This window comes from Siniperca chuatsi, linkage group LG15 (assembly GCF_020085105.1).
Source record: "Siniperca chuatsi isolate FFG_IHB_CAS linkage group LG15, ASM2008510v1, whole genome shotgun sequence".
In the NCBI taxonomy this organism is placed as follows: Eukaryota; Metazoa; Chordata; class Actinopteri; order Centrarchiformes; family Sinipercidae; genus Siniperca; species Siniperca chuatsi.
In genome coordinates this window covers 21,928,114-21,940,772 of record NC_058056.1, presented here as the reverse complement: position 1 = coordinate 21,940,772, position 12,659 = coordinate 21,928,114, and the positions used below count along the sequence as shown (strand labels likewise).

The window sequence follows — 12,659 nt, the reverse complement described above, 5'->3', positions numbered from 1 at the left end:
GTTTAATTACAAGAAAGTAAGATCCCCAAAAAGAAAATAATAATTTGACCTGACCTTGGTTAGTGACCTCCTGGTTTCCTCATGGTCCTTCAAAACAGAGCTTATTTCAACCAGAGGTTCAGTGCTCTCAATAATGCTGCTGATGGAGGTTTTCAGGATTTGGTATTCTCTCATAAGCTCAACAAGGACATTGCACTGCTCCTGTCTGTCAAAGAAAGAGAGAAGTGTATTACCTATAAAAGCTTATATGTAAATGAACTGCAACTATCACATGCAATAAACATACAATAAACTGCATAACAGAGAAAATGAATGTGAAAAAATAAAAATAAAACATGCCAACAAGCTCTTAAAAAGTAACGAAAAACAAGCTGAAAATTCTGTTTTTCAGCCATTTAGCAGTTGAAATTTTCACATCCCAGAAGTGATGTAATATTTCAGAATGACCATCACAAGTGCAACAAACATGAAACAATCAACCCATAGAGGTCAGTGTAACAGTGTTTTTCTTCCAAAAAAAGATTGTGTTTCATAATCCTTTAATTAGTGTACCTGAGAACAAAGTACTACAACAGAGAGTTCAATTCTATAAAAATTGGTTTCTGATTGGTACATCTGCAGCAATGGCACAAATTGAAATGAAAAAAAAAGAAAAGAAAACGCCTACCCAAGACTCTTTCTCCCACTAAGATCTGTTTTTTGGAGTGTTGCGTCTCAGTATTGATTAGAGGCTATTGTTTTCAGTATTGTCTTTAGCTTTTACCAAGCACCTTTTGATAATACAATATTTACTGACTCAGTAGCATGGAAAACCCTCTTCCATTCCTTCAGTACCTCTCTGTGATGAGCCTCTTGGTGTCCTCCCATGTGGTCTCCAACAGACTGATTTCCCTCAGTACCTCCCCAGCCAACTCTGCATCTCTCTGGGCCAGCTGGTTGCCCTTGTCCCTCAGCCACTGCTCCTCATGCTGGTGTGACTGGAGCTCATCCTCCATCTGGTTAAAGAACCTTAGCCTGACAAACGGAGGGAGAATATGTTGCTGTTGCACATGTTCTCATACCCACCCATGGTACTAGCACCACATGTTAATCACCACACTAACTATATATTTATCTGATTACACTCTTGTAATGCTTTACCTCTGCTGCAGCGCATGCAGGCTGGGCTCTTTGAAGCTCTGGTGGTCTGCTTTTTCTTCAATGTCTTCCACAGCTTTGAGAAGCTGTTCTTTCCGCTGTCTAAATGAGGTCCACAGAGCCCCCAGGGCCTCTGCTTCACTCTGCTTAGTTCCAAGCAAGTTCCTGACTGCATCCAGCTCAGCACTGAGTGAATCAGCCATCATGCGACATGACTTACGAGAACCCTCGTCAGCACCAATGTGGAGATGGCTTTTACAGAGACTGCTGTCCAGATTGACGGCTAGAGTCTCGAGCTGGCTAATGTCTGGGACAATAGTGGCCAGCTCCTGCTGCAGCTCCTCTACTTTCCCACGATCCCAGCTCCCTGCACTTTCCACAGTCTGCTTCAGACCCCGCAACACCCCTGAAGCCACACCGTGGGTCTGCAGAAAAGCCTCGAGCCTTTCAAGGCACTCTAACTGGAGCTCAGCTATGTGCTGGGCCTCTAGGTAGGGCTGCAGACAGCTGTCTGCTCTGTTGCGGAGGAGCTGTGAATCATTAGGCTCACAGAACTGACAGAGCTTCTCGACCTGTTGCTCCAAGCTCTGTCTCACACTCGACCGCTTCTGCAAGGCCACCTGGGTCTCCTGTCAAAGGCAATTGACAGAGGATCAGTTGTTGCTCTGAAGCAAAATGCTATTTGTCTGCTAACTGGAGTGGCTCTGGAAGGAGTAGCATCCTGCATGCACAAATGAATGAACAATGATTCTTACCGTTACTTGTGTGGCGGCAGACTGCAGGTTGCCAATGTTGATTTGAGAAGCTGAGTGCAGATTTGAGAGCATGGTCTCACTCCACTGGGAGAATTTGACCAGGGCCTGGTCAAACTGCTCCACCAGTGAGAGGTGGCTCTGAAGGTCTTTGATTCTGGGGGACAAAGTGGCAGCATAGTGAGTCAAATCAGTAAAGACAAGACCTGCTTTAACTAGCATTTGTACTGTATACTTTTCAGTATTTTATTAAATGCAAGCTGGAGTTTGCCACACAAAAAATATCAATGAAATATTTCACACTCTGATATTCCCTCACTGTTACACTATGTTTAACTCTATATCATTAATCTTTGGTGTAATTTTACATGCTGAATATCTGTAATGAACATGTTCTTTATTGAATATGGAGTCTAAGAAAATCCAAAACATAGACATAACATAGCCAGACATAAGCATTTACCACCGATATTTTAGACATTTATGGTATTTGTAGCTGCTGAAATAGTTCAAAATGACATTGTATCATTCAAACACTTACCCACACAAATACAAAACATACACCACAAAACAACCATCACAAATAGCTGTGTTTAATCAGTATTCAGGTTGAGTTTTCCTTTAATTGCCCTGATGCGCCAATATTTAGGTTTGTGAAACCAGTGTAATCAAAGATAAACTGACTGTGCTGAACTTGCTTCATCAGACAGGTCCCTGGAACAGCATGTGTACGTGTGACCTGTAAAGAAATTTACAATAAAGAAAACAATATTATTTTGTGTTAGATTATTTTACCTTTGAGGGAGGACTTCATTTTGAACATGCAATCTCCTCTGCAGGGTCTCCAGCTCATCTTTCAGCTGCCTCACTCTCTCTTCTGGTGCAGTCGGACACAAGGATGTACCCAAAGACACCAATTCAGAATGAGCAGGCTCAAGGGATTGGACCTCAGAGTACAAGACCTAGAAGGAAAACATACATTTCTTACAAAAACTTTCACTCAAAATATGTTCGCTTTTAAAGTTAGTGTTGTATAACTGTGTATGTGTGTGCATGTGCTATTTATTCATCATGTTGTGGGGGGCAAAAGTCTATTCTCATTTGTGATATATGGGGACAAAAATCTGATCCCCACCAAGGACTATTAATGTTATTACTTATTCCCAAATTACTTTAGGGGTAAGATTTGGTTTTAGATGTGTTTTGGAGAACTATGTGATTGTACCTGCAAATCTTGTATCTCTGTGCGGAGCTTGGCTTTATCAGCTGACAGACACTGACTCTCCGGTTTGAATGCAGATTCACTCCTTTCCAAGCAGGAAATAAAGTTTGAATGCTGTTTCTCATACCTGAAACACATCAATAGAAACAATGGTGTTTCAAAGAGTAAAGATTTGATTTATTTTTCAGTTTACACTGTTGGCTATACTTGTGTTTATACATTACTATCAAAATTTCTTATTGTTTCTATCTGTTTCTATCTGTGTAAGTCAGTGATCCAATTTAACTATTAACATTGCTTTTATTCACATGCTATCAAAATCCTACATATATTAAATAAATGGTCTGTTCAATAGCTCTTACTTTTGCCAAAGAGAAAGCAGGTTTTCCAAAGTGCTCTGTTTGTCCTTTGCCTCCTGTACATTTTGGTCATAGCTGGTGTTTAGCTCTGCCACAGTCCTCTCTGCTTGCTCTTTGTCACTGAGTCTTCGCACACTAGCTGACAGGGACAGCAAGGTTCCCTTCAGCTTTTCCAGATGCTGACAGACATCCTGGGGAACAAAAACACAAGACAGTGACCCACACAGCATTACCTGTGAGCCGGAATACTGACACAGAAAAAAACAGCAGGCACTGTGGTGTGCTTTGCAGTTCATTTTTCAAATACTGTTGGCATTTATAGTTTTTTAAATTAAAGTAGTAAAGCAATGAAAATACTTGTTTCCTTACAAGTATAGTATTCTGTATTAAAAGATAACAGTAAAAACAATTAAACACCATGTGGTTTTGAAGAGCTTTGTAGGTCTCTGATGAGGCGGTGCAGGATTTGATAGGATGCTCCAGTTTTGTATGTAGCTCACTGAGAGATGCTTGCACCTAGGAGAGAATAAAGATTAAAAAAAACTAATTGTATGTCCATATCTTCCCTAAATGCTATTCTGTATACTGTCATGATATTGAAAAAAGTATCAATAAGCCTATTTACCTCCTCAAAGCTAATTTTGAACTTCTGCTGGTGAGAGGAGCTTTCCTCCAGCTGTCCATCCAGCTGCTGTACACTCTCCTTCAGCTCCTCCCAGTACCTGCCGATTTGGGTCAGACGGGCCTTGATACGAGCTGCCTCCCCTGAAGATACAAACTGGGCTAGTGCCTGGGAATCTGCCTCCAGCTGAGAAGGAACCTCAGCCCGTTCCTGAAGCTCTGCACCAACAGCCTGGACAGGTATGGATGCAAAACAATAAATAAAAGCAAGATTGAGATAATCACTGAGTCTTTTATAATTGTCCAGTGGAGGTGAAATATATAAAAACATATTATCAGTGTACATTTCACACAATAGAGCAAATAATGATGATAACTAACTAGCCATAGTGCTGTTGCAGGTTTACTAGAGTTACACCGCATCCTAAAAGCAAACATGCGTCTAAATAGCACATTGGGACAGCTTGAGGTTGTCAGCACTGAAACTGCTACGTCAAACAAAAAGCACAGACTGCATGAACAGTTACTCCATTTGTGTTGGAGACAGTGGGCTGATGCGGGTGTCTAAAACAGAGACAGGGTGACAGTGTGATTGGCTAAGATTACTGTTAGGACATGGTGTAAGAGGGTTATAGCTTTGTAATACACAATACTGTACCTTTACTGTGTTGACCTGTTGCTCAAGAGGCAAAGTAGAAGATTTCAGTACATCCAGCTGCTTTTCCTTGTCCGATATCCACAAGGAAAAGGTTTCAAACCCAGCTCCAAACTGATCCCACTGAGTTTTCATTTCTTCCAGAGTCTTGACACTGGAAAACAAGAGTATAAATTATAAATTGGCTGAGTAATAGTTGATCAATCAATCTATCATGTGAGATAAAGAGTACCAGATATTTGGGTTTACTACATCTGGGTCCTTGAGATTGTGTCAGGTAATTTTTCACACACAATTATTCTCAATTGACTTTTAAATATACCTGTGGTTAATATGTACATTTTGATTGTGTTGCATTGCCCTTTGTGGCAAACTCTGCTCATCTGGTACTGTATCATATTAGGCTAAAACCATAATGTATTTGGAAACACTATCTGACAACTACTAAAACATTATTTAGCAAAAGCAACAAGAATGAAATCCATCATCTTACTCTTTTTTGAGCCCAGCTTCTACTTTGTCCACTTGTTCACTGAGGGAACGAGCTTGTTGTAAAAGCAGAGTCTTGTTCTTCGGACCAAGCTGGATTTCTGTTGCTCTCTTCAGCAAAGTGTTCATATGTGAGGCCTCTGCTTCACACTGCTTTAACAACACCTGTTTACAAAATAAAGAATATTGGTAATATTCTCTATTTAGCTAATATACTTCCAGTAGTAAAAACGTCAAGAGTAAACCACAGAATATGTCCACAGGAGTAAACCCAAAGACAAACTTACTCTGGCTTGGTCAAGTTCAACAGCCAGGCTTTCTGGACTGCTGAAGTTCAGGTCTCTCTCCATCGTTGAGCGGGCCTTATTAACAAACTCATGCACTGCCTCCTGCTGGCTGTCAAACTCCTGCCAGGCTGCCAGTGTGACCTGGGGATGACATAGCAACATTGCAGATCTAAATGGGGTAGAAGACACCGATAATATGCTATGTTTGTCAAATGCAATGCTGTTGAGCAGCAAACTTGGACATTGCTGATATTGGACCCTCCTTCTATTGTTATCACATATATAAAATATATAAAAGTTACAGCAGGAAAATAATTACTTTCTAATGGCAGTAATCCCAGATCAAGATCACCACCAAAAGAACACACTGACACATGAATTTAGTGCCAACCAGCTCAAACCATATAATTAAGTATGAAGATGACACTGCCATGATTCGCTTTATCAGCAGGGGTGATGAGTCAGCATATTAACAAAGGTAGCACAGCTTATATTCTGCAAGCACCTCGCCCCAGTGATGCTGCAGCAGTGGTTCTGCTGCAGAGTCAGAAACATCAGGTTCATCAAGTTTCCATTTCAAGACTCCAACCTCCATCCTGTCTACGTTTTATAAAAGGCACCATCAAGAGTATGATGACTGACTCACTGCATCACTATCTTCTTAAGAAACTAAAAAGCCTCAGAGGAGAAAACATTAATCAGACCTCTCTACCCTCCACTCAGGACAATTTTCCACAAATGCTGCATCTCCAAAGCCTACTGCATTACCAGGAATCCTGCGCTATATTGCAACAGCAAAGGCCACGTATTTAGTGAATGAGGCATTCTTAATGCCATCATTTAATAACTAAATTTATCATGAGATAAAATGTGTCAGGATTCAGCTCAGAGGCTCACAGCAATTGATTGATATATTTCAGAGCAAATAATCAGAGAAGCACGTTGCAAAAAATTTTTTTTTAAAGTTTGTCAATATCAAAGCTTACCACCTCTGCTAATCAATTTCCAGAGGGAAACCCTTCTGTTCATAAAATTTTGCTAAAACTAAAGAAAAACTAAAGCAAAATCATTCTAAATTTGTTGTTGCAGGTTATTATTCAGAGCAACAGTGCTGATTTAATCCACTGTGACATGTCGTTCACTAACAATTTCCTAAAAGTTTCCTCCTGAATCACTGCCTAAATAACACTGCTCACCTCAAGGCTTTGCTCCTGTGAATCCATATTCTGCTCCATTTTGCTGAGTGTGTTCTCCAAATTCTGCAGGTCCTGCTGCAGAGTCTCTCCCAAACCCTCCTCAGCCTGGAGCTGCTGACCTCTGGTGATCAGCTGCTGGACATCCTTTCTCTTCAGCTTTAGACGTTTTAACAGTTGCTATGGGAAAGAGGACACAATCAAAGTGTTAATCTAATTTAAAGTTAACCCTATAAGTAAACTCTGCCTTCAAAAAAATCAAAATATAAAAGTCAAATAATTGATTTAATTAATTTCTTTTTTGTTAATGTCCTACAGCACCTGGTGAATGAGAAGTAGTTGCTGGGCTTCTCTAACAGTTGAGCAATCCAGTATTTTGGTGACCTCAGCCTGAGCCTCTTTCTGCCCCTGTACGAGATCATCCAAAGTAGTTTGTACCTCTTCCCTGAACTGCACACAGTCCCCCACAGCCAGCACCATCTTCTCACCCTGGAAGATATAACAGAGAAAAATACAGTTTGAGAACAAACATGATGAATTGACGCTGGGGTATGTATGTCCAGTTTAGTACAATCAAACCTATATCTTACCTATAAATGAAAGTGCCATGATAATATCCTTACAATGTACACTGGTCATGTCCAATTGATTATAGATTATTATATGTATGTATGCCCCTTAAACAAGGTTCAAATGTTTAGGCAGTACACTATAGATTCTCAGAAGGAATATGATGCTTGGATTGTGTCTGATACCTTAATAAAATATGTGAAAGCTTCACTTACCTCTAGGAGAGAAGCAAGAAGACCCTTAAAATCAGTAGAGAGCTTGTTCAGTGCACTTCCTTGCCTCTGGGCATCGCTGTCAGCACTGATCTCAATAAGTATGGCCATACGGGCTTTCAGCCAGCCGAGATTCCCCTCCTGTAGCTCTGCATCATTCCTCAGCTCCTGCACACAATAAAAGAGTGTGATACAGCTCATGTGGTTATAAGAGTCACCTGATGCGAAGTGTTTTTACAGTCTCATCTCCACAGCAGTGACACTGACAAGCCAGTAGCACATCACAAGTGACACATCACAGAGGAGGCGAGGAGGGTACTGTCAGTGGATAGTTGAGCTGTCGGGTGTATGGGCTAACTCACCGTGATGGTAGCTTTAACCTGGCCATATTTTCTGGGGTCATTGGCTCGGTTTCTCAGCAGCCTCAGTTGGCTTTCTTTAGATATAAGCCAGCAGGAGAGTTCAGCATACCTGTTTCAGACCATGAAGGGAAAATTTCAATTCAAACTCAAAAAGTTTTCCGGAATAATTGCTTGTGAAAGAAAATGTTGCATTTCTGCACACTATCAGCACTGAGTTTATTAAAGGTACATTGTTTTGGTCATGGACCTTCGTCAGGCATCTAATTCACAACGTGAATCAACTCATCTTTAACCTAAAGCCCCAGGCTGTAACAGCTGATCAAAAAGGGGAGCCAAGTCTCAAACATCTGAGAGAATTAACACATCAATAATTAATAAAAACATTCTTAAAATGAAAAACACTATGTTTCATAATCAGTAGAATACAATGAAACTAGCATTTGTATTCTACGAAACATAACCAAAATGTTTTATCTCACAGATTTCAAACACATGATTGAATGCTAGACAACCTTTGCATTTTGTGATCAAAATCATATGCATTGCAAAACCTTCTCCTCACCTCAACTCTCTCTCGCCTCATCTCAAGTGAATGAAAGAATTTTAACATGATTACTTTGGGTATGTAATGAATGCAGGATACTGCCTGGTTAATGAACAAAGCATACTTCTATTGTTGCAACAGTCAAAAGGTTAAATCATATGCTGGACTACAACTCAGTCCATAAGCCGTATATATGTACATTGTAACCACTGAAAGAGGACTTCACCAAAATAAGTAGTTACTGCACCTTGCGTTGTATTCCTTCCATTTATCTGGGTGCTGCATTAGCTTTTGATGGGTGTTCTCAATTTCTTCTTGGACCTCAGAGAAGTCCTTTCTCGCTGTTTCCAGGGTCTGGTGGACAGAGTCACCCTCAGGGAGCTTCTGACAAAGTTCCTCCATCAGCTGCAGCCTTTTCTCACAGATGGACTGGGGGCCCTTTTCCCTAAAGAAGGCCTAAAGTAAAATACACACAATTATTTACTTGTTGTATTAGAAGTGAACACCAGGAACACAGGATAGCATGGATTTTACTCCTGTTAATCAAAAGTGTGCTAGTGTTTCATATACATACATGTACATGGTAAATGTACATGTATGTGAATGTGAATGTAAGACAACAAAACACTGCTGATTGAGGACAGTATTTGCTTGACACTGGAAGAGCTATAGTTCTTTTGGATCAAGTTCATCAAAATCTTCCCAAGCTACCTGCTACCTGCTACCCAAGGTACACAGCAGTGAATTTGCATTGAATTACTTCACACTGAGTTAATCAATACACAAAACTCAGCCAGCCAGCCAGCCACTCTATGCTCACCCTGTGCTCCTTGATGAGCCTCTCGCTCCCCATGCTAGCCAGGTGGCGGTTCTCCCTGGTCACCTCCGCCTGACACTCCTGCAGCAACACCATCAGCTTGCTCCTCTCCACCTCCACTTTTAGATGCAGGAGGTGAAAAGGGGCGTCTGTCTGAATATCCTGCAAAATGAGAAATACAAAAATGACGAGGCCAGATTCAGAGAAATTTGTTTCAAGCAACTTTTTGGCTAATGTAGAATAGTGCCATACAAATTTTGGTTTATTTGTATTAGTAAAAAAAGAAAAATATTGAGACTGGCATTATACATTATTAGAAATTATTAATAATTGTTACTATTAGTTTACACCTTAAATCATACATGTAATTGTGGAGCTGCAATACAAACAGTGCAACTGGTGTGCCATACCAAAAGAAATTCTGTAGTGGTCTGGGCTGGGTTAAAATTATATCATGGACATTTTCTATATGTCATAATCTGACAAAAAAAGAAAAAATCTATGTTCTAAATCCATGTTTGTGGGAGATTAATAATATTAATATATTTATATTTATCATATTTATATTAATCATCATTATATGTCATCTATTTGGAGCTGCATCCTTGCACTTGAAAAATGACACTATTTAAGGCACTGACCTTCCAGTGTTTGTGCAGCTTCCTGACTGTTTCCTGTAGCGACTGCTGCTCCTGCTCTGGCAAAATGTCCGTCAGCTCATCACAAGCCTTGAGGAATGTATTCAAGACCCGCTGGTCTAGCTGACCAAAGAACTCCTACAAAAAAATCAAGACCTCATCATGTGTAACACTTTGTACAGGACAGGTCATGTCTTATTTACATCATGCATCCTTCTTATTCTCTGTTTTAGTTACATATATTATCCTGTTTTTTCTGTTGCCTTGTTCCATGCTGTGCCAGGACTGACTGTGGTATTTATATAGACATACACTGTATGTACAATTACTATATGTCTGGCATTGTCAACCTAGAAATGAGGATATTTTGGGTGCCTCAGCAGCATACTTTAAGCATACTCGCACAAAACAAAACTGAGAAGTAACCATGATGGTTAAACTGTACTGTCCTATATCTTGCACAAGGACTGTTTTCTTACTGTTTGTTTCTTGAGCAGCTCCTCTGGGTTGCCTCTTTCTGTCAGACAGTTCTGTGCCATTTTAAGAACCTTCTCCAGCTCTACCCGTGACTCATCAAACCTCTTCATGAGGCTGCTGTTTGCCTCCACATGCTTCCGCCACTCTGTAGATTCCTTAATCATTGCCTAAATACACAAGCAAGTACATTTTTTAATGCTTAAACAGTTCTAAAAGCTGAATAGAATTCAAATAGGCCTTGAGGTTTACTGTACCTGTGAGGAGGCCTGCAGGTCTGCTACTCTTTTTTGCAGAAGGCTCATGTCCATGTGCTGGAGGGTTTTACTGTTGTTCATTATTTTCTGGATGTTCTGATGGTTTCTCTCTATCACTGTCAAACACTTCTTGCAGCTATGTGTGAAGGTCGCCAGCTCCTGCAGTATTCAATGACAAGCAGCCATTTATTCATATCTTGAGGCTATGCTTTTCAGTCTAAAACATGGTTCAATGGACAATCCTCAGTATTTTATGTAGTTTCCTTATCTATGTACAGTATCTAAAAGTCATTCAATAAAATTGGTACGGTATGGTATTGAAACTGTATTAGTTACCTGGCATTTCTGTTTAAAGTCTACTGGTCCCTCAGAGTCGGTGGTGCTGGTCAGATGACTGGCCTTTTCCAGAGCTTGGTAGAAGCCTGTGATGTTCTTCTCCATTTCTTCCAGTGAAGGTAATAGAGACTGGGACTCCCTCAGCAGAGGCAAACATCTCTCCCTTACCTGATTGGAGGACAGCATGTTGAAGCGAATCACAGGATATGATATGTTCTTTTGATCTTAAATCAGTGACATTAAATAGCAATTTTTTCAGAGGCTTTAACGCCATGCCAGCAATTAAATTCTGTGGAAAACACTGCATCCTTGGACATTTTGAGTGTATAAAAACAACATATTTCCACTGCAATTAACTATTTTACAAATCCAATCATATGCATAGAATTTGCATATAATGTGGTAGCTCTATATTTGGTTATGATACAGCAAATTTGAATTTTTGTCCAGTGCCAAAAATTACCTGCAATACTTAATTATTCAAGCTTTGGTTCACTTTTGGTTAAGATAGGGTAACTTATTTTGGTTAATATTCAGATCAATTATTTTGGTTATGGTTAGGGTAAGGTTTGGTCATTCTTTTCCATATCCATATCTTCCTAAAGTATGTTGAATATATGTAAAAAAAAAAAAAATAATAAATCCTATATTTTTAAGGATGGATTCCTCATTACATCTGGATGAAATAATAAATACTGGCACCTTTAGTATAAACTGTACAATGCAAACTTCAAAACATCAATATCAGCCTTGAAAAAAACACACCAGTTTAACTATAATGAACACACAAGTATAAACACACATGCACACATTAAAAAGAGAAAGAAGAAACAAGTTCAACAAGTGTACAACATACTGTATAATGACATGCACACACCTTGCTCAGCTGCTCTTTGATCGAGCCCATCACAGCCATCATCTGTGAAACTTCTTCCTGTGGAGTGTCTTTGGTCAACAGCTGAGCAGTACGGCTCGCTGCCTTACAGGCGGCTTCCATAGCTGGCACTTTGTGCTTGATTTCCTACAGTAAATTGGAATATATAGTATGATAATTTTTCATTGTACAGAAGCGAGATGAAAAATTTGTCAAACCTGACGAAAAGCTTGAGCGTATGTGCTGTTTACCTCAACATCTTGAACAAAGGCTCTGACGTTCAGGAAAGATACTTGGACAGGAGCAGTCATCTTCTCATTGGTTGCATCCATGAACATTTTCAAGGTATTAATCCCATCTTGGTAGTCTTGCCTCAATTTATCCACCTCGTCTGCTCTTGCATACTGCCAATGAAACAGAGGAAGACAGTAAATTGATCATTTTGATCTTTTTTGAAAACTTAAGCTGATTATATTTTTCTCGGTACAGTTGTTCAAAAGGGCATTGTATTTACATGTTTGACTTTGACAAACAGCTCTCTCCATCTCCCGTTCAGAAGGAGAAGCTGTTGCTTCAGATCTCGTGAGACTGTATCATCGCAGGTCTCAATGAGGAAGTTCCCAGCATCGTTCATATCCATGTGCTGCTGCATCCAGTGAGAGAGGTTTCTAAAGAAATCCTAAAAGAAGAAAGGTAAACAAAGACCATAGCTATTGAGTACTGCACACTCCCCAGCCAATCAGAGACTCAAATGCTTTGTGACCATTTAAAAAAAACATTCCACATACAGTTTAGCAGCACAAATAAAAGGTGTACATTACAAATAATACTGTCCATCATTTTTAGTATCTGTGATTGTA

General features: G+C 39.9%; 1 protein-coding gene across 19 annotated transcripts in view; it reads right to left on the bottom strand.

The window, feature by feature from the left end:
• The window catches only part of syne1b (spectrin repeat containing, nuclear envelope 1b), a 91,950-nt gene that overhangs the window by 57,713 nt on the left and 21,578 nt on the right, over positions 1-12,659 (bottom strand). For all 19 annotated transcript variants that reach the window (XM_044165673.1, XM_044165677.1, XM_044165690.1 and 16 more), the window contains 25 exons: positions 12,314-12,478; positions 12,051-12,203; positions 11,803-11,946; positions 10,926-11,093; positions 10,590-10,748; positions 10,338-10,502; positions 9,862-9,996; positions 9,224-9,382; positions 8,651-8,859; positions 7,860-7,968; positions 7,501-7,665; positions 7,037-7,204; positions 6,719-6,895; positions 5,523-5,663; positions 5,240-5,400; positions 4,750-4,900; positions 4,096-4,323; positions 3,888-3,986; positions 3,474-3,661; positions 3,115-3,238; positions 2,685-2,851; positions 1,893-2,046; positions 1,141-1,766; positions 835-1,014; positions 55-205 (listed from right to left, as the gene is read on the bottom strand). In XM_044165673.1, the coding sequence (XP_044021608.1) occupies positions 55-205; positions 835-1,014; positions 1,141-1,766; positions 1,893-2,046; positions 2,685-2,851; positions 3,115-3,238; positions 3,474-3,661; positions 3,888-3,986; positions 4,096-4,323; positions 4,750-4,900; positions 5,240-5,400; positions 5,523-5,663; positions 6,719-6,895; positions 7,037-7,204; positions 7,501-7,665; positions 7,860-7,968; positions 8,651-8,859; positions 9,224-9,382; positions 9,862-9,996; positions 10,338-10,502; positions 10,590-10,748; positions 10,926-11,093; positions 11,803-11,946; positions 12,051-12,203; positions 12,314-12,478 (4,446 nt within the window). The remainder of the gene's footprint in view (positions 1-54; positions 206-834; positions 1,015-1,140; positions 1,767-1,892; positions 2,047-2,684; positions 2,852-3,114; positions 3,239-3,473; positions 3,662-3,887; positions 3,987-4,095; positions 4,324-4,749; positions 4,901-5,239; positions 5,401-5,522; positions 5,664-6,718; positions 6,896-7,036; positions 7,205-7,500; positions 7,666-7,859; positions 7,969-8,650; positions 8,860-9,223; positions 9,383-9,861; positions 9,997-10,337; positions 10,503-10,589; positions 10,749-10,925; positions 11,094-11,802; positions 11,947-12,050; positions 12,204-12,313; positions 12,479-12,659) is intronic.